Source organism: Chelon labrosus (genome assembly GCF_963514085.1).
Source record: "Chelon labrosus genome assembly, chromosome: 7".
In the NCBI taxonomy this organism is placed as follows: domain Eukaryota; kingdom Metazoa; phylum Chordata; class Actinopteri; order Mugiliformes; family Mugilidae; genus Chelon; species Chelon labrosus.
Genome location: NC_140343.1, coordinates 15724891 through 15746240, shown reverse-complemented (window position 1 = coordinate 15746240; position 21350 = coordinate 15724891). Strand labels below are relative to the sequence as shown.

The window sequence follows — 21350 nt, the reverse complement described above, 5'->3', positions numbered from 1 at the left end:
CAGATTTTTGAGGTTTTATTTCTCTGAAGTAATTTGAAATATCTGTCATTGAGATTTTTGCTTCGTCAAAAACGAAGATGAATGAAATTTCTTTCGTGATCACAGCTTCGTAAAACTACATTTTAACAAAACAGAGCACAATATTATTTGAGCTTGAGGCGACTGCCGGCACGCTCACTGTGGCAATGCTAATATGCTTATGTATGTAGCAGGTATACTTCCAGGTTTATCGTGTTAGCCAGCACGCTAACATTTGTTAATTACAGCAGGGGTCTGACGAGATCCACTCAATTAATACTGGACAAATTATGACATGACAACTTATCTGATCACCAAAGTTATTCCAGTTCATCTTCAGGGTGACACGCATGTTTGTACCAAATTTAATGACAATCTGTTCGATAGTTGCTGAGATATTTCCCTGAAAACCAAAAAAAAAAAAAAAAATGTCACCCTCTCTGAGGCGCTAGAGGAAATACCCCCTCTTTAAAGATTAACGTAGTACTTGGTTCACATCGACATAAAGTCACTTGTGCTATTATGACTTTTTATAAATTGTGTATTAATGAAGATTCAAGACTGAAAATGGAAGTTAATTTTGACAAAAATGTTGCTTATTGTTTTCCTGGCAGGTCTGTTGTATGTATATCTGTTTGTAGTGGGACAGTAAAAAAAAAAAAAAAAGAAGAAAAAAAGACACTCATGAACTGCTGAGCTGGTCCAGACGAGACAGAGATGAAGAGAGATGGAGGATGTAACCACATTATCTTACCCATGCTGCTCATTACTCTTGGTGCAAACCGAACGAGCCTTCACACACACATTTACACACCTCATCTAGAGCGACACCAGAGCCATGATCACCAGGGAGGACTGTTCTGCCTGTGCGCTGCAAGCCCCGACACGCACTGAACATATAGAGACAATGGATAGTTTAACAACATGCCTATTGTAGCCATGACACGGGAGCAGTTTGAAAACTCACACAGACAATCAAGGGAAACACCTCGAGCAGCATCTGGAGAATTAAGCTGGTGATCTTTATCAGAAAACCCAAGGCTTTTATAGTGTCAAGTAAAAGTGCAAACTTTTTTTTTTTCCTTCACACGATTAATGTTAATGAAAACACATTTATACTTGACCAGGAGGTCGCACAGTCTGCCGTCTGTGTGCATCAGGGCCTCAAGTGTCTTTTAACAGCTGTGCCTGTGGACTTCGAGGGCAGAGCAGTACACGGCCCCTCGCAAAGGAGCTGTCAGTCCCTGCTGACGGACTTGAGTCTGACGATTGTTTAAAAAAATGACTGGGTGATGGTGTTTTACAGTGTTACAATATGGAAGACATGAAACTCTGCCGCGTTACAGTCCTATCTCTCAGACTGTCTGGCTTTTGCATGCAGTGTTTTTAAACTCATTAAAACAAATGCCAAAAATATCCAGAGGGAGTGTGAATTTCTTCATATTACGTGATTCTAATGGCGTACGTAAGGTAGTCAAGTAACCGAGCAAAAGTCAAATGAGTATCAGACATTTGGTCTTAGATAACACACCTGCCTTCAGCTGTGAGAAGATCCTGCTCCACGCCATCGAGTGGAGGACGAGGGTTGACACACCGGTGGATCCGTCCCAGCCTCTGGGATCAAGCCGGCTGCACCAGGACCAGCCACGGGTGCTGACTCGCATGGAGCCCATCCCTCCTAACGCCATGGGTAGGCCCAGGAGAGGCCCCTCCGCTTGTTGTCATACCTCCCAAGTAGACTTTACAAGCATCTGAGAGCACTTTCACAAGCATTTTTTTAAAAATATCATACCATATCGGGCCACTTCTGCAGTGAAACAGGATAACCAGATGAGAGACAAAAGCAGTCGAATGGAGATTCATCAGCAGGCTCGTATTAGTTCCTGCCTTAATGCCTAATGAGAATCATTTATTTGGTCTTAGATTACACATGTGCCTTCAGCTGTAGCCTACATACACTGACTTATATATGAGAGCAGTCAACCACCTACTGAACATATGGTTGTTCTACTGTGACAAAAGGATGTAAACCTTTCACCACAAACTCGAAAACTCTCCAGTGACGCCCTCTCCTCTTTCGTCTTAGCTCCAACGAGAAAGGATTTTGCTTCTCCTGACACGGAGCAGGAGTTGTGCAGCGTGCTGCCTCAGACTTGTGGCTTTTACCAGCCTGTCATCATCTAACATGAATGAAATGAGAGAATATTTCTATATGATAAGTTTTCTGTTCAGTCAGAATGCTCCTGGCGCCTGTATGCACCAGTGTGCCTACAGGATGTCAAAAAGACATGGCATTCTCTGAACTTAGTGCCACGTTGCTTGTATTTGCACCCTTGCATGAAATCACATCCTTGCACTTGACTGCAAATGGCATCTTGTTTTGTGAAATACAGCCAGCTCTGAGATCTCTTCATCTCCGTGGTTCCTCGTTAAAGTGCCTCTTAGTCACACAGACAGCGTCAAGCTCGGAAAGAGAACATTGTTCAGAAGAAACGATAACAATGGAGGCATAGAAGTCCGATGTACCATAAACACTGGAACCGGTTCTAAGTCGGAACCAGTTTTCGTTTTCCCGCCCCTACATTTGGGTGTGGCTGGAGCAAAAATCAGAGGCGAGAAAAACAGAGGCAAACAATGACAGTCACATAAGTTAAACGTCTGTTTTATAAAAGATTCACATACTGGAAATTAAAATAATAAAGTTATTAATTATACCCGCTTTATCCCAAGAAGAAAGTAGCTCCAGAAAAAAAAACACACACCAGTAAAATAAGTCCTAGGTTACATCCAAGGTAAATAATGAATCACAGACAGAATCAGCATCAACAGTTCAGCCAGTTTGTTGAGCCACATTCAGTAACTTCTGATCCTCTACAGCGATGAAAAGAATACGTATTTCACTGAGGACAGGACATAAGAAGCTGGAGGACGACCATCACCAGTGGCTGTTTGCAAACTCCAGTCTAATTACTGAATAACTTAAACAGATCATTCATTTAGATTCATAGATTACAGTTTAAATGGTGCTATTATTTACACCCAAGGTTAAGATAATTCAAGGCTGCACAAAAATCATCTCACAGAAAATCAAACTAACTTTTCGGTTCAGAAATCAGCATCTTCAAATAGTTTCTACAGTGTCGGATTCATTTATTTCAGAAGCGTTTTATTCATACATACAAATTACTGTCCAACCAGCCGCACAGCGCAACGGTCCCGTCAATGAGACGCACTGTATATGTTATCAAAGAGCGGCTATATGTTGCTTGGCAACAAAAACTGCTTCCAAAAACAGTAGAACAAAATGCAACGGAGAGCCTTCGTTTAGGAAGCAATACTAGTTATGGTCACTGCAGCTACCGTAGTCTAAAGGTTTATTTGTATTTTTCAACTGTACCTCCCAGACAGACAGGACTCTTAAGCTTTGTACAAACAAGTACAAGTACTACACCAGTTGTACACAGCTTTAGAGTAAACCATTTCTGGTTCTGAAATGTGCTTTCAGAAGCCAGAATGGGACAGACAGACGCTTAAATACTGGAACTCTGAAATGAACAAGACTACAGTTTGGGTTTACAAAAGAGGATGAACTCCCACTTGTACGCCTCTTTAAACATTTTACTGTAAAGGTGTGACCGACGTGGTCGTAAGAGTATCTAGCGGTCAAACCAGTTCTCTGTCGGCCGAGCCAGGGATCTCTTTCCAGCTCTGTAGGTGTGACAGCCGGGATGCTCTCTACAACGGTAATATTAGGAGAAAAGAAAAGCCCACTGTCCTGTTTTTCTTTTCTCATTGCTTATCCTTCTCAGCTTAGGCACTTTTTGGTGTGAGACTCATCACTCATCACTTCTCTGTTCCCAACCTGCTTATCTCTTCCTCTTACTCCTCCTCCCTCCTCCTTTTTTTAGTCTCAATATATATTGAGGACCTTTCCCCTTCTTTTTCTCCTCTGTCCTCCTTTCTCCTCCACGCCCGACGCTCCAACACGACCTCCTACTGCTGCTGTAGTGTCAGCCGTGGGCGTCCTACGCCCTGCTGGGATTGGGGGACGGCTTGCCTTCGTAGCCGTACAGAAAAGTGGCCGCGATGACCAAGACGGCCCCGAGGAAGAACACACTGTGGGAGACAGCGGACGACACTATCAGCTCCAGGAATCGAGATTGCGAGAAAGAAAAACAAAGATTAAAAAGACGCAGAGATGAGATGAGAGCGACTGTACCTGGTGGGGTCGAAGTCCTGCAGCCAGAAGTACGATATAAGAGTTGACAGGATGATGGATAGCGATGTAGCAAAGCCCTTGAGGATGTTGTCTGCATACTTGATGACCGCTGCTATAACCAGACCACCCAGCGCCTGGAGAAACAACAAACACACAGACACAGATGGACAGAGGCGTGACCTCTAGAGGCCAACAGGGGATCTGATCCACACAATTAAATGTTACACTACCCCAGAAGACTGACAATATGTCTGAATCGCTGGCACCGGAGTGAGAGTTACCTGCAGCGCCACAACCGTCCAGGTAACTGTGTTGTATCCCTGAAACATGCCCGACTCCTTCACCCGCTCCCCATCGTAGACCAGCATCCCAAAGAGGCCGAACACCAGGCCGAACATCCCTGGAAACACGCAAGCAACAGCACGTAAGGACAAAACTAGTCATGCCTGTTTAAAAAGAGAAATTCAGACATAATTTCGAAGGGAGGCTCCTAAAATGTCAAGTACAATATAAAACTAAGTCGGTTTAATGTTTGTCTTGTTCAGCAGGTTCGTTTAGTGTGTTGCAATGTTGACAGAAGGTGCATAAGGCAAGCACCTAAAACCCTTCAAACTGCTTCCCAGGAAAATTGCACAGCTGCCCACTGCTCCAAGTGTGCTCACTTGGGGGGGGGGGGGGGGGGGGGGGTTAAATGCAGAGAATGAACTCCTTGTATCCGTGTACATATATGCATGACACATAAAGGAAAATTGATGGCTGATTCTGATAAAAACTAAAATAAATAGCCAAGAGGAGGAATCCAAAACAAGGAAGTCTTTAAAATAGTAAAGTAATAATAAAAGAGCAATATTTTCCACTAATTAAATTATCTAATTTCCCGCTTGCTTAATCAATCAATTTATTTCCTTCATGTTCGCAACTACTAACAAACAACGCCAACCGCACTCTCTTCATGTTCTTGGTGCACAGCTCCAGCGTTTAAAGCAGGTGAAACAGCTCTGAGCTCACACCAGGAATCACAGGAGACGCACGCCTCACACGTTCCAGGGTAAAAATAAACTAGACAGGAACATTCATCTTAACAGAAGAATATCAGAGGGTAAAAAGCCCAGCTGGCATTCTCTACAAGAAAGAAAGGAAACCGTGTTCACACAAGAGCCCGCGTCAGAAACATGAAGGTGGTTGTCTCTATCAATCCATTTTCAGGCATCTCACATCACTTTGTTCTGCGGATGGACTGCTGTAATTACACAGTAGCTCGTAGGAACAGGTGGTGCGTGCTGTACACAAATGATTTGACTGTCTGATGGACTCTGACCTAGCTGGATGTTGCGGACCCAGACGCTCTGTTTGCTCTCCTTAAGAATCTTCTCGAAGTAGACACCGGCGAACCCGCTGGAGCAGCATGCCACCAGAACTGCACTGACGCCGACGAACTGGGAGCCTGCAGACGGGGCCTCCTTCTCCGGGGACGCAGCAGAATCAGAAGGCCACTGAAAGCACAAAGAGAAACTCATTTGTTTTAAAAAACCTTGAGCATTAGATCATTCTCGACGTCCAATAGCAGCTCATACCGGCTTTTCTTCCAGATGTATGATTTTTATGACTGTGCCGACAAAGAAATGCAATATATGAGGAAGAATAAACTGCAAAATAGTATTCTGAATGGGAACGAAGAGAAAACATATCCAAAAAAAAAAAAAAAGATGAAACAAGGGTAACTGGACTTGTAGAGTTTCTTGGAGATGTTTCACCGCTCATCCAAGTAGCTTCTTCAGGTCTAAAAGACTGCTATGTTTCTACAAAAAATGGCTCATGAGAGGGCTGTTGTGTTTTTACATTGAAGTGACCGCCACAGTAAGCTCCCCTCCACGCTTGGAAAGACAGGGCTGGGGGAGAAGTGTTAAGTCAGTTGCAATCTGCAACCTCAGCCCTAGATGGCACTGAATCTGACACACTGGTCCTTTAAAGGGTTACTACTGTTTTTTTACAACCTGGACCTTATTTCTGCCATAAAATACCATAGTTTACCCACCCATATAACTTTTGTGTAATTTGTAGTCGTTCGGGAGATATTTAGATCAGCGTATATCCATATAGTGGAAGTGGCTGGGGCACCGAAACACAGCCTCTAAATAACACATTATCTGCCGTGAAACTTGTTCATTTCACCAATATTTTGTTATGATACGCTAGTGCTATTCCCCGTTGAGTCTGGAGTTACCTGTTATCATCATCCGGGGTCTGTAGATTGACCTACAGACCCCGGATGATGTCTTCTGACCTGGATGATGTCATCTCTGAGCACCGTGCGCACCCGCGACAGTTGGCTTGGTTACCTGTAATTTGCTACTACTATGGTTCGTCCACAACCTCAGAATCGGAAAAATATTCAGCCATGTTGCAAAAAAACAGGTAAACAAGCCAACCGTCGCGGGTACGCACGGTGCTCAGAGATGACATCATCCAGGTCAGAAGACCCGTTTGGAGTTACCTGTTACCATCGATTGACCTACACACCCCATATGATGATAACAGGTAACTCCAGACTCAACGGGGAATATCACTAGCGTACGATAACAAAATATTGGTGGAATGAGCGAGTTTCGCGGCAGATAATGTGTTATTTAGAGGCTGCGTTTCGGTGCCCCAGTCACTCCCACTATACGGATATACGCAGATCTAAATATCTCCCGAACGACTACAAATTACACAAAATGGATATGGGTGAGTAAACGATGGTATTTTATGGCAGAAATAAGGTCCAGGTTGTAAAAAAACAGTAGTTCCCCTTTAAGGGACAGATGTACGAGTGGAATACATTTTTCAATATGCTAAATAAGACATGTATACACAACAGTCAAGAGAATATATTAGCAGCAAGCTGAATATTTTGTCCTCTAAATCAAATTTCTACACGGCAGGGTCAAAGCACCTCTAAACCTGCTGCTCTTGTGGGGTGTTCCTGGTTAGCAGTCGTCAATCATACCTATCAAAAGTGGTTCAAGGAAGGAAAAGCAGTGAACTGGCGACAAGGTTTTTGGGGGCCAACGTTAACTGATGCATGTGGATGGCAAAGCCTTGTCGGATCCAACAGATGAGCTGTTGTAGCTCAAATTGCTGAAAACGTCAGTATGGACGGTGTTTGTTTTCTATGACAGACCAGTCAGGGTGTCCATGTTGACCTTCGTCCACTACTGGAAGCGCAGAGAAATGGAAGACGGTGGTCTGATCTGATTAATAATGATTTCTTTTGCACCATATGGATGACCAGGTGCAAATGAATCACTTATCTGTGGAGCACATGTCACCAGGATGCAAGGAACACTCCCTTGCTGTTGCCATGGGGATGTGCAAAAATGTTCAGGTGACGGTACGTGTCAAAGTAACAGCCATTTAAATACCAGGAATCGGGTTTCCTTTCCTAGAACAACATTATGAGATCACTAATGTTATTCACGTCACTGTTTGTTCAATGCTGTGGCTGAGAGGTGAACGTCAGTGAATGTTTTCTATGGATGTACTTAGTGAGACACTGCCTCTCTGCAATGATTAACGCATACAGCCAAAGCCCTCCTGAAATTCACGCACATGCATCTTCACAGCTTTGCTGAGTTGTAAAAATGTTGCAGACTGTGAGCTGCTGTGTTATGTGCTGCAGTAAGCAGGAAAATTTGTGTTAATACAAGAACAAAATCTGGCTGAGCAGAGAAAAAAAAGTGTCTTGTAGTCAGTGCAGCTTTATTGCCTTTGTAAAAAAAATTAGTTATTTTTGGAAAGACGATTTCAGTAAGTTTGTTTTTCACGTCTACACCTCCATCAACCCCCTAACAGACCCCGCTGAGTGAAAGGTCACACCACAAACCTTGAAGACAAAATGAGAAGCTGCACTAATGCAAAACAGGCCGATCGTTTTTTTTTTATTCAGATTCATACTGTTTTTACGACTTTCGTTTCATGATGCAGCTTGCAAACTGAGCAGCTGATGTGTGTGTTAGCATCAGATCCGATGTGATAATCTGCTCTAAGAGCCTTCGGGAGGTGCCATGGATAAACAGCCGAGCTCATCTCGGACACACTCGGAACAGATTGTCTCCACCTTTCTGATCCCGCACATTTATGAAGATGTACCCTCACGTCCCTCCTCCTTTATAGCGCTTCCGTCTTAATTCTCGTCAGGCATCAAGATCAAATCAGGTGTAATGCAAACTGACTGCGTTTTTCTTTGTCTTGCCAAGGAGGAGGAGGAAGAGGAGGTGATACAACAACAGCCGTTCCTCTTCTGACACATCATTTATCAACACATCCCTCGTAACCTCTGCTGGCCAATATTTATTCTACGTTCCAGTTCGGCCCTCATTATTTATTTAACCTTTATAGAACTGCTGCTGAGAGAGTTTCTTTTCTTAAGAGTTAATTAAGCAAAGTGGCCTCCAAAGAATTGGACGCGTTTTCTTTTCTCTCAGATTGGAAACCACTATCAAGTATTTAGACAGTGTGATGAATGTGTGCTGTGAGCTCAAATAGGAAGAGAAAGTGAGCTCAGGACTCCATTACTAAATCAATCTGGTCAACATGTTAAACCCACCAAACATCAGACTAAGGAGTCACAGACTGCAGTGCCATCACAGTTCTGTCTTAGAGATCTTGGTCTCTTTGGCAGCAGCCATGGAAAGAAGTGTTGCATGATGTCGTCCGTCACGCGGCAGAGGCCACGCCTCAGGAACAACAGAATAATAGTCTTATCTTTGCGCGTTCAGCCATGGTGAGTTAAAAGGTGGAAATACAACAACTGCAAGGTGCTTCACAGATGGATGAGTTGAAGAGTGGGTCTGTTTGGTCGACTCTGCCTACTGCAGAAAATAACTACCGGCTGATGGATCAAGCGTGACTAACTGTGCACGGCTTGTGACTTTGCGCAAGAATGACGTCACACGCACCCAGTTCATCACCGTAAATCCAAGGACTTCAGCATAATTTCATAAGTGGCTTAACGGACATTAATTTAAATGAAATTCTCCAGAGTCAGTGATCAGAAGGAATGAATTATGACTTCACTGTTGAGCTCTCTTCTGAAGTAATAGTTCAGTCACTGAAACTAGTGAGCATCTCTTACTGAAACAAAGACACTCCTCTCAGAAAAAAGCAGTAAGAGAGCATTCAAAGAGTGATTCTTCCCCTGGAGAATATCTTACTTTAATTAAGAGGATGTGCATTTGCAGAAGGAGCATGATTATATTTAGACACAAATAGTGATGACTGATTCACTTTAATCATAGCATAATGGCATAATGTAGAAAAATGTTTACGTTAGTCCTTTCTTTCTTATGGATAGGCATTATGTTTCTGACTGAGATGTTAGTAAAATGCGAGTCTAATTCCAGTCCTCCCATATCCCATATCTCCTGATTATCAGGTTAGTAGAAAAAGGGCAAAGAAGTTTAAACTGGGGGTATGCAAATAATGTTACTCTTATCAATGGTTGGACAACACATTTCCAACGAGGATCTGCAGCAGCTGAAGTTGTATTTTCACCTTTTCAGAAGTTGCACCGTGTGTACAAACGATGTGTTAGCCTATTGTCTTAGTCCTATTATCTATTAACTGTAAAGACTAGGTGCATATGTGCTTATTATACACTGCCTGGCCAAAAAAAAGTCCCCCCCCCACAAAAAAAAAAAGTTACACACTAATATTTTGTTGGACCGCCTTTAGCTTTTATTACAGCACACATTTGCTGTGGTAGTCAGCTGACGTCATTCTTTGGGCACATAATGTTGCTGAACCTAGACCTGAGCAACTGCAGCAACCCCAGATCATAGCACTGCCCCCAGAGGCTCGTACAGTAGGAACTAGGCATGATGGGTGCGTCACTTCATCTGCCTCTCTTCTCACCCTGATGCCCCCATCACTCTGGAACAGGGTAAATCTGGACTCATCAGACCACACAACCTTTTTCCGTTGCTCCAGAGTCCAATCTTTATGCTCCCTAGCAAATTGAAGCTTTTTTTTCCCAGTTAGCCTCACTGATTAGTGGTTTGCTTAAGGCTACACAGCTGTTCAGTCCCAATCCCTTGAGTTCCCTTCTCTTTGTACGTGTGGAAATGCTCTTACTTTCACTATTAAACATAGCCCTGAGTTCTACTGTTGTTTTTCTTCCATTTGATTAATCAGGATGTTTTTCCGACCACATTTCTTCCTCAAAGACGATGGTTCCTCACTATCATTCCAGTTTTTAATAATAATTCTTAACAAAATTTTAGTAGTGTCTTCAATCTCCTTAGATGTTTTCTCTGCTTGATGCATGCCAATGATTTGACCCTTCTCAAACAGACTAACATCTTTTCCACGACCACGGGATGCATCTTTAGACATGGTTGTCTAAGAAATGAGAAGCTACTCATTGCATCAGTTGGGGTTAAATAACTTGTTGCCAGCTGAAAGGTAATTTCCCATGCAGTAATTATCCAGTAGGAGGCTCGTACCTATTTGCTTAGTTAAATCCAGGTGGTGACTTCTTTTTTTTTTGACCAGGCAGTGTATTAAAGTGTATAAATTTAAGTGTAGCAGTGTATAATTTTTTCAGGAAGAGAGACGACACAGACTATTTTTCTGCTTCCTCCTTCTTGAAACTGTCAAAACATTATTTTAATTTACACAAGCAGCTGTTAGAGACATAAAGACTGACCTGCACAAGCGCCACTCCAGCCATTAGAATCAGCAACGAGAGCCACTGGTACATGCCCAGCCTGCGGCCCAGCATGGACACGGAGAACAGAGCTGTGGTCAGGATCTTCAGCTGGTACGTCACCTGATGGTTTCAAAGTAGGAACACCATAAATAATCCAGGAACAAGGAGAGTAATGTGCTTTTGTTAAGCCTCTGTTGTACCTGGTAGGTGGCTGCGTCCAGGTTGGACAGGGCGACGTACAGCAGGTTGTTCTGCAGTGTGTAGATCCCTGAGGGGATCGCCAGCTTCAGTGTTTCTATGGGTTTGTGAACAATTTCCTGACGTAGGATGCTGTTCAGAGCCCGCATGCTGTAACCTGAAGGATGAAAAGTAAACATTATATATTGTACATTTGGTTTTTGGCAAATGTTTTCCTGTTGTTTCCTCTCCTTAAACGTTGTTAACTGACTTGTACAAATACTTCTGGTTAGTCCGGATTCTAGATGTGAAGGCTTCAAGAAAGGATTCAGAAATTTTAATGGGCAACCTTACAGACCTGAATGAAGTTTCTAATTAGTAGTATGTAGAAAGCTTTGGCAGGTACAGCATTACTGCAAGAGCATCAAACCTTGCACACAAACAAACCTGACACCCTGACACCCTTAAGAGTTTCTGATGAGACTGCGCTGGATCATATTTCAAGTTCTTATTTAACTGCTTACACTGAGTAAGTAAAAACCTTCTTGTTCAATAAAATAAAATAAAAAAAATATGTAGTTTTCAACACAGAATTGTGAGTGAATATGTCTAAATCTAAATCTCTTTCATTGTCCAAGCTGAAATGTTAACCGATTTAGTTGAATGTCAGGATTAAAAACAATTTAGATTCTGAACGATCAATTCTGTTATCTTTTTTATTAAAATGGACTAAGCTGATACTTCTGCTTAGTTAGACAAGCACAAGCGCTTTTAAGATGTCTAGGAATCCATCCCACAACTTTCTGACATGTTTAGTATCATACAATTCACTGATCAGCAGACAAAAAAATAATCAGTAATCTCCAAAAGTGTTAAGACCCCCTGTGTTTGGGGTGACTGTGTCCAAGTGCACTCACTGTGTTCCTTGAAGACAAGCAGCACACAGGTGATGATCTTCATGACCTCGGCCACCACCACAGCTGAGGAGGCCAGGTACCGAGGGCCCTCGCCCTGCAGAGTGCGGGAGTACCGCATGGTGAGCACCAGGGAGGTGGTCTGGAACACCAGCACCCCCAGAGAGAGGTACTTCAGCTGCGATGAAGCCATGGCCACAGGTCGGTGGGTAGCTGGACACAGCAAAGAGAGACTTGACACTAAAACAACCAGTGGAAGTATAAAACCAAACCACAGCTACAATTAATGTTGAAGTAAGACAAACGTTTTAATCACAAAGAAAGAGTCACTACCAGAGTTGGTCTCACCTTTCCTTTCTTTTTTAATGGCGATTTAAAAGCAGACAGTTGCCTGAACATAAAAGAAATCCCCCAAAACTCTGGTGTCTGTTCTCGGCGGCTCTTCTTGAATGTCAGACAGACAGGCAGGTAGCTGAGGCTCAAACCAGCTGTCAAAACAGCAGCACTTCAAGTCCTAGCGTCCATTGACCCTCTGGATATCAACCGTACCTCGGTTCGTAACCGCACATTAAACACTCAGGCTATCCACGTCGACCGCCGCATCATTATCTGTCATTAACTTTTGGATTAACCGCAAAAATAAAGTCAGAACTGGACAGGAAAAGAGTAAAATAAGAAGAAAGACTCATGCAAGTAAATTCCTGGATTACTTCCGTGTTCAGGTCTCTTCCTCGTAACTTCATCGTAACTTCTCGCGAGACCTAGCGCCTCCTGTTGTCCTGGAAACAAACTGCAGCGCACACACATTAAACTGGTTTTCAGCGGTAAAGTGAAGCGTGAAATGGTGAATTCAATCGCTTTACACGCCAAAAGAAAAATAGCAAAGGGGTTTAAATAAATTAGACAGAAGAGAGTAGTCACAGTTCTTACCTTGTGTCAAAAAACAGGTCTTACCAGTCCATCGGGGAGAGGGAGGCCACTTACAATGTTTTATTTTGGGGACATTGCATTCCTTTTCCAGCTGCATGCAGTGAGTTTAAGTAGCTACATCACAGTTTACTGTAGATCATTTTTGCTGTTTAATAAATATGTTAACATTATAGATCATTGCCCTTGATGTTAGTGGAGCTGAATGGATGAGACTTAACGAAGCACACTGCTTTAGTTGTAAATGTTAAATACAGATCTATTAAATAGTAACTGTGGACTTTGATTTTGTGAGTTCTGCTTGTACATGTTACAAACTTGCTTTGGAACAAAAATTGTGCATTTGTACAGCGATATAACAATGAAGGCAAATCACAATGGGCTGAATATTGGTTTTATTTTTCCGTAAGATACTTAACCATCAATCCTTTAGTATTGGAAGAAGGACACGAGTAGCTGTCTCATCTAAAATGGCATATTTAACAGACTGAGAAGTAGACAGTCCTGTATGATCTGACACGGCATCGGTTTTAAGTCTAATTTTGAAACCTTTATAAATATACTTTAAATTCAACACCAGCACTGCATAGAAACCTGTTGGGAAAACACACTGCGTTGTAGAAACAAACATGCATGAACAAGTCTATAAAGATCTGGGCTTTATTTCAGTAAACACATTTGGTTGATCATTTGTTCTTTTCCAACAGAATTTATTTTTATGAGTTTTAGTTCTACCTTTTACAAACATCATGACAACTACTTCATATTGCATGTATATTATGGGCTATTTGGCTACAAGTATGGTAAACATTAAAAAAAAACAAAAAAAACAAAAAACATTTTATATACAAAATAGACACATAACTTTGCATATGTACGGGAACTGACACCTTAATGAACATCTTGTGAAACTGCAGGGAAGTGACGAGTATAGTGAATGAAGCCCTGACGTGTCAGGTACTGGTAATCTTGGTTAAACATGTACATCCGGTTTGTTCACACAGGCACGGCAGTCATTTCAAACAAAGCCGTCGTGTTGTTTCAAGATGATTGTGCTCTGTGTCTGACGTGATAATTTGCTACTCACCTTTGGACACTATGCATATTTTTTGGCTGATTAAAACATCATTTTGGTCTTGGACACATTTACTGTTCCTCTTTTAACTTTCAAAAGTGAAACAGTGAATGATTGTCTGTGTTTACAGAGCAGTCACAAAGCTATGCTTAAAGGCAGAAAAATGAACTTTTTCCTCACACCTTTCCGACTTGGTTTATGATCATAACAACATGTGCACAGAGACACTGATTGTAGCTAAGCAAAACTGGTTATATAATTTGGGAAGAAAAAAATATTTAGAAGAGGCAGTTTATAAGTAAAAACATGCACATCTGTAACATTCAGAATAATTCAGGAAGTGCGAACAGTATTCATATATAAAAAAACAGTTTTTAGAAGCCATCAAGTCTCTGCCAGATTAAGCTCAGTTATAACTGTATGTACATTTCCTCAACATGTTTCCACAGTAACGAGTGACAAAACAAACGTACGTTTTTGCATAAAGTTTCTGAATCAATCCCTCAACACCTCACCTAGTGGTACCGTCTGACGTTCTGCCTCCAAAACATGGGTATGACACTATGAACAGCATGCTAATAAAGACTGCACTTATGTGGTTGCGTGTGTGATAATGTTTTGTGGGAAACACTAACATGTAACAACTATTGTCAATGCACTGAAACGCATTTATGTTTACACAAGAAGCAGAGACCCTCACGATGATGTGTAATTTTCTTGGCGTTTGTCTAATCATGCAAATGCCTTTTATAAAAAACAAAAAGGTACAGCACAATAATACAAAAAAAAAAACAATTCAGCAATAAAAAAACTCAAAATACATAGTTTTGCTTTGAGAACAAAAGCATCAACTGAATGTGACCCATCATATTAAAAAGTAGAGTGAATGGTTTCAACAAGGAGTTAGTATTGGCAGGCTCATTACACTGAACGGATAGCATATAGCAGAAAGAAGTAACAAACTCATCAATGCAGGAAGTCTGCGGTTATGTCTCAGTGTCCATCTCAACAGTCTTTTTTTTTTTTTTTTGATGCTATACCAGCTGACCTCCATCTGGTCAGAAGTTCCTTGATGATCCCTCAATAAACAGTTTGTGGGTTTGGTTCCAAAGAACAAAAAGAAAAGTCTCGACTCAGCCAACGGAGAGCAGACGCTGCTCAGCTGGTGTCAAAGGAACTAAATCCATGCTTCTTGGTACTGAGTACTTTTGATTTCTAGCTGATAAAAGTCAATAACCTTTTAGACACAATACAGTCTTTCTGAAGTGCAAAGAGGAGAAGAAAGTACAAAGTAACTGATTATTTTAACAAAAACAAACTAAAAGAATTAAAGAGAGAAGTGAGAAAAGCTCAGAATATGTTACTGTGTGTTATTATTTAGTCAGTCTGTTTATGCTTTCTTCAGACAGACCTATGCAAACACCTGCATGTTTGGAAGCGGTGGCTGCTGAGAAGCCTGCTGCATCTGTTGCGACTGAGGCTGTAGCTGCACCTGCTCTGGAATGTGTGTGTGGTGCGATGATGGCAGTGCATGGTGGGAGTTTCCCAGAGGGGTGGGGCTAGTGGTGACGTCAGACCAGTCCGAGTTGGAGTGTGGCGAGGATGAAGACCAAGGGTCTGGGGATTCTGGTGAAGGGGTGAGATATGGGTGCTCATTAGGCGGGTGAGCGGAGTGGCCCGGTGTGGTGCCGTCTGAACCTGCGGGGGTGTAACTGTGCTGGGAGGGCGGCGTTGGGTATTTATCCACAGGGCTCTGCATGGTTGGATAGTTGGGCTGTGGCCGAGGCTGGCCCTCGATCCCTCCGTGGCTGACAGTATGGGGGTGCTGTAGGGTGTGGGAGAGCCCATGCGGCATGCTCATCTGCTCAGGCATCTGGTACATCATACCCTGGGTGCAGTGGAGGTGGCCTGGTGCCTGCTGGGAGTGACCCTGACTCTGGTTCTGACCCTGGGACTGTGTGACCTGTACTTGCCCCGCCTGCGACTGCTTCAGCATGGCCTGGCCCGCTCCAGGGGCCATCATCTGAAACGTGACGATGGGCGGAAGCTGCTCCCTGGTCATGGTGACATTCATGGGAGTCATCATCGGGCCCTGGCCGTGGTGTTGGGTCATGCCTGGGTGGGATCCCCCCATCTGGTGTTGAACAAGGTTGAACATGTGGCTGTTATAGCTGTGCTTGGTCATGCCCACCCAGCGCTGCTGCTGCTGCTGCTGCTGTGCCAGCATGTGGCTGACGGGGGGCAGCATTGGTCTGGATGTGGGACTGCTCAGGAGGGGAGGGGAATTTGCTGTGGTGGAGACAGCACCAGAAACATCACCTGTGTAGGAGTGAGGTGATTCCAGGGAGTCAACAGGTGACATGGTGACAGAGCTCTCTGGAAGTCCTCCTGCTGCCTTAACACCATTCGTGTTCCCTCCTCCTGTACCTGCGGCACTTCTTCCTCCCACTCCCGGCCCCTCCCCACCAGCAGGCTTCTTTCTTCTCTTTGGCTTTATGTCTTTCAGCTCCTTAGGCCCTGCACCAACACCTCCCACCTTCGCTCCACCTCCACCCCTCCTGCTCTTCTTGCCCTGTGGTCCTGGGCGCATACCAATGTAACCTCCATTTGCCCCACACATAACTGAGTTTCCTCCACCCATGTGGTTGGGCCCGTTGTGTGGACTGTGGACCAAATTGTACTGGTCCAGTAGACGGACTATGTCATGATGCATGCGTTCTTGAGCAGTATCGCGGGGTAGCCGGTCCAGGTGATCAGTGATATCACGATTGGAGTAATGGTCCAGGAGAACCTGAGCTGCCTCGAAGCTTCCTTCTCGGGCTGCAAGAAACAACGGAGTCTCCTCCTGCAGGAAACACAGCAAATGATGACTATGCTAGTCTGTGTAAAACGTCATATGTTACACACTAATATAGCATTAGCAAGTAGGGAATCTACTCACTCTTTGGCACAGTGTATTTATGTACAGTTTATACAGTTACATTAAGAAATATGTGAGAACATTAATATACAGTAATTACATTAACCTTTATATAAAATAAAAACTGATACTTGTAGCCTATTAGAGTTTATTTGACATTTGAAAAACAATATACATTACGTTATAGGAGTAGTAATTTTAGCTTTGGAAGATACTGTAAATATACGGTGACAACCAGATGATGATTACATTTGACTGTGGCCTGAGCCGACACAGAGGGAGTTAACAGACACTTGTCATACAAGTTTCAGGGAAGCACCATCCACAGATGTTGCCCATAAAAACTCCTCAACTCTCCACCAGTCATTAAAACTGAAGAAGCCACATGGGCAACACTTGGCTGACCTGGATGACTGAGAATCTTCACAGATCACTTTAAACTTAAGACATTTAAAGAGAATATAATAAACTCATGGATTCCTTTGTTACTCCTCTATATCTTTACTTTTCTAACTGTATGTGAGAGGTTTTATTGCGGTTACACTACTGAATATAAAAATTTGCACATGAACTCAAAGAAGAATAATAATAAGAAGAGTTGGAAACAGAATAAATAAGAAGACAAGAACACACCTTATTGTCTTGCATGTCACGATTGGCTCCATTCTTTAAAAGCACAAGAGTGGCTTCCACATTATTAACTGCGGCAGCCCAGTGCAGAGCAGATTTGCCTAAAACGATGGGATGATAAGAAAGAACAAACACATCTGTGTTAACTATGAAAACATTACAATTTACAAACCATTTCAGTCATGTTCGCTCCAGTTCAGCTACTAAGGAGAGCTCTTTAAATCTTAGCTGATAGCATTACATGACCTTCAGTGTTTATTTCTATGGACAGATCACATTTGGATGGATGGATTCAATCCTGGAGCTGGTCCTTCTCACCAACTTGTCATACCAATATTGCTCAGAATACACGAAACCTTCTGACAAAGAGAAATATGGTTTCCTCACCATGGTCGTCTACAGCATTGATGTCAGCATGGCAGTGGATCAGCTCTTCCACCATGCCCTCCACAGCTAGCCTGGCTGCCAGGATCAAGGGAGTAGTGCCATCATTCATTCTGGCATCCAGTTCTGTTGCACGATTACGAATCAGAATCTGGAAGAAGACAAACACAAATAATACTTTACCAACCACACGGATTAGGATTTCACAAGGAAATATCAGCTCACATGAATTATATTCATATATATATTTTAACAGTGAAGCTGGAAACTAGAATAACATGATGGACATCAAACTGACATAAATATTATATATGTTTGATTAGGGTTTTGTCTCACCTGAAACACTCCCTGGGCATCAGCTGCCACAGCAGCATGCAGCGGAGTTCTACCCATGTTGTCATGGGCGTTGGGATCCGCTCCAGCGTCCAGCAGTCTCTTAGCAGCATCTGCCCTGGCGTAGCGAGCAGCCAGGTGGAGAGCTGTTTCTCCAGTCCGATCAGTCTGAGCCATCAGAGAAGCCCCCTGAGCAATCAGGTCCGAAATGACACTTGGCCCTGGTTCATCTCCTCCACTCTCTTCTTCCTCTTCTCCATGAAGACTGCATTCTGGGCCTCCACCATTACGCAGTGATGCCAGCATCAGAGGGGTAAAGCCATCTAAGAGACAGGAGACTGATTAATGAATACATTCTGGAAAGTGAACTAGCACTAAAAGTATAAGTATTATTTCTCACCAGGTCCTTTGACATTAACATCCAAACAGTCAGCATCCAGGTCGGCCTGTGGAGGAGTAAGGGTGATGTCAGCAGCTTTGCGATGCTGCAGGGTCCACTCTCTTCGGTCAACACCTCCGTCCATACTCATTGGCAACAAGGGTTTATCCTCAGTCTACAAAAAGCAACAGAGCTCATAACCACAATGTTCACAACTGAAATCATGTCCCAAACATATTTTCATCCCAATTTAACCCACTCTAATCAGCAGGCTTTATTTGGACCATTATTTCTAACTCATGAGTCACTTACTCTTGGTTTCTTGGATGGGACATCTTCCAGCCATCTATGACTCTGACCTCCATCAATCATGGCTCCATCCTGGATCTTGAAATTCCTGTTCAAAAGACATTTAACATTTCATTCTGATTATAGTTTGTACATATAGTATGTTTATTCTAGGATACAACATGTCTGCTATGGTCCAGCTGTGCTCTGTTTTGCATTACCTGAAGTACTGGTCACTGGGTTAGTTCAATCAGACTTTTTCTGATGGAACTGAGCTAGCTAAAGTATGTCAGTTCAGTTCTTTACACAGGTTTCTTAACTTTCTTATCATCTAAGATGATATCAAAAACTCATAGTGGTATAAATTAACACACAGTATCTCACATTTATTTGATCCCATCGCTTGTTTTAAATACTCTTTAGCTTTTACTATTTAACTGTATATTAACTTACGTCATATCAAAATCATCCTGTCCAACGGGCTCTCTCCTCTTGTCATTTTTATTGGCCAAGAAGCCATCGGGCAGCCACAAGACACCATGTTTATGCTTCCTCTTGGCAGCCAGCATCCCCAGCACCAGGATAAGAAGAATGATAACCACTGCTACTCCAACCAGGTACATCAGATATTGTTTGTCAGGTCCAACTGTCAGCTGACCTGAATGATAAAAAGATAAGACTAAATACCAGTTGTTCTTTTTTTTTTTTATTTGGTTTAAGTTTTTAACTAAAAACTGTATTTAAACAGCTGAATGACAGGCCCACTTACTGTCAACAGACACAAGAGGGTAAGGCAGTTCAGCCTTGATGTGTGCTGCAGCAATGAAGGACGCGGCCTCGTTTGTGTTGGAAAAACAGTATGCCGAGCTCTGCGAACATTCTCGGTTATCGATTTCAAGGTGCACCACGGAGCTGCACAGAGAAATGTGAAAATACAAAACCAGTTACAGCTAAGCAGTAAATTGGTGATTGATTTCAAGCTACGGATATATGAGATCTACAAAAGTAAGTAGAAGTAGCCAATCACAGAACGTCTCTTACCCAATAACCTCTCTGCCAAGCTCCCGCTTGCGTTTGCTGTTCTGCACACGCTGTCCCAGCTCCTTTACACTATGGTAAGGGTACACCATTGGTTTGTCATTTTGATCCAGCTTTACCCGCAGGTTGGTGTGCAGCAGGGCTCCTAGGGATCTCAAGAAACCCCTCAAGTCTCCAAGCAGTTCCTCTGGCTGAAGCCGGACCACGATAACCAGTGTGCCATTTGCCAAATTGGCTGGAATGTCAGTAGAACAGTCCAGGCCGTCCCAGCCACAAGCCTCATTGTAACAACTCTTGTCACAGATGTTGTTACCATAATGGTCTGCACAGTATTTGTCATACCTGAAAAACAAAGATTTGCACAAGACAACAGAGTGTTTGTGATTTAGTTTTACACATATTTGTCATACTTTATATGTAAGTGCATGAGAAACGACAAAATGAAGAGGAGCATTTCTTACTTGCAGGAGGCTACTGGTGCTTCCTGGCATTCAAAGCTGTCAAAGAGGCAAGCCGGGTTGTCACACTCCTTATCACAGTGTCCATTCTTAAAAAGATTCCAGCAGGGAACGCTGGCAGTGCAGTTAACCCAAGCCTGCGTCCAGTTGAGCGAGCAGTCTCCTCGATCCCACTGACATTCATGGTTGTTACATTGCTGGTCACAGACTTCATCTCCTGAGTGCTTCTCACACTCCAGATAGGGACAGGCTGGGGGGTGTGCCCTGTTCAGTTTGGTCTCACAGTATCGTCCAGAGAAGTTTAAGGGACAGTGGCAGCGGTCCTGGTATGGGTAGGCTGGGTCTTTAATACAGGTTCCTCCATTTCTGCAGGGCAATGCACACTTCATTGCATTCTCACAGTGTGGCCCAGTGAACCCTGGCTGGCACTGGCAGTGCAGACGGCCACCTGTCTCCACACAGCTACCACCATTCTGGCACCGTAGTTTTGCACAGTGATACCCCTCTATTTCAGCACAGCTGAAGCCGGTAAAGCCCTATAAAACAGAAAAGTTTGTCAAAGTGTGACATTAATACATGAATTTAAGAAGATGTGACATTGGTGCTAAAGCTAAATCTTTGCAGCTGATGTTTTACGAAACAAACTATTACAATGAGTGTACAATCTAGTTTGTCAACAAGTCTGTTGCTCATCTACTGTACCTGAGCCATGGTGTGGCCCTCTGAAGCAAGCATGAGAATAAATTGGGAGCAAGAGGTTAGTGGAGAGAGAAACAAGCATGTAGTGTGAAAAGCCAGAGGAAAGGAAAACACCTGCCTGCTTTTATAATCATCTGTAGTAAAGATTCATAACTTCTTTACTAAAAAATGCTATAAGAATAATATTAACTCATTGTTAG

General features: G+C 43.0%; 2 protein-coding genes across 2 annotated transcripts in view; both read right to left on the bottom strand.

Moving 5' to 3' along the window:
* Positions 1-2200: 2200 nt before the first annotated feature.
* Positions 2201-12735, bottom strand: slc35a3a (solute carrier family 35 member A3a). The gene is made up of 8 exons (XM_084547924.1): positions 12368-12735; positions 12023-12232; positions 11129-11283; positions 10926-11048; positions 5556-5730; positions 4519-4637; positions 4238-4371; positions 2201-4134 (listed from the first exon to the last, which is right to left on the bottom strand). The coding sequence occupies exons 2-8, from the start codon at positions 12210-12212 to the stop codon at positions 4044-4046; spliced, it is 987 nt and encodes a 328-aa protein (XP_084404050.1). The 5' UTR covers positions 12213-12232; positions 12368-12735; the 3' UTR covers positions 2201-4043.
* Positions 12736-13639: 904 nt separating this feature from the next.
* Positions 13640-21350, bottom strand: part of notch2 (notch receptor 2) — a 41102-nt gene continuing 33391 nt past the window's right edge. Inside the window, exons 26-35 of the mRNA XM_084547718.1 lie at positions 20455-20987; positions 19997-20335; positions 19725-19867; positions 19409-19613; positions 18980-19064; positions 18689-18842; positions 18292-18611; positions 17959-18106; positions 17575-17672; positions 13640-16866 (exon numbers count right to left, since the gene is read on the bottom strand). Coding sequence (XP_084403844.1) covers positions 15433-16866; positions 17575-17672; positions 17959-18106; positions 18292-18611; positions 18689-18842; positions 18980-19064; positions 19409-19613; positions 19725-19867; positions 19997-20335; positions 20455-20987 — 3459 coding nt within the window. The 3' untranslated portion in view covers positions 13640-15432. The remainder of the gene's footprint in view (positions 16867-17574; positions 17673-17958; positions 18107-18291; positions 18612-18688; positions 18843-18979; positions 19065-19408; positions 19614-19724; positions 19868-19996; positions 20336-20454; positions 20988-21350) is intronic.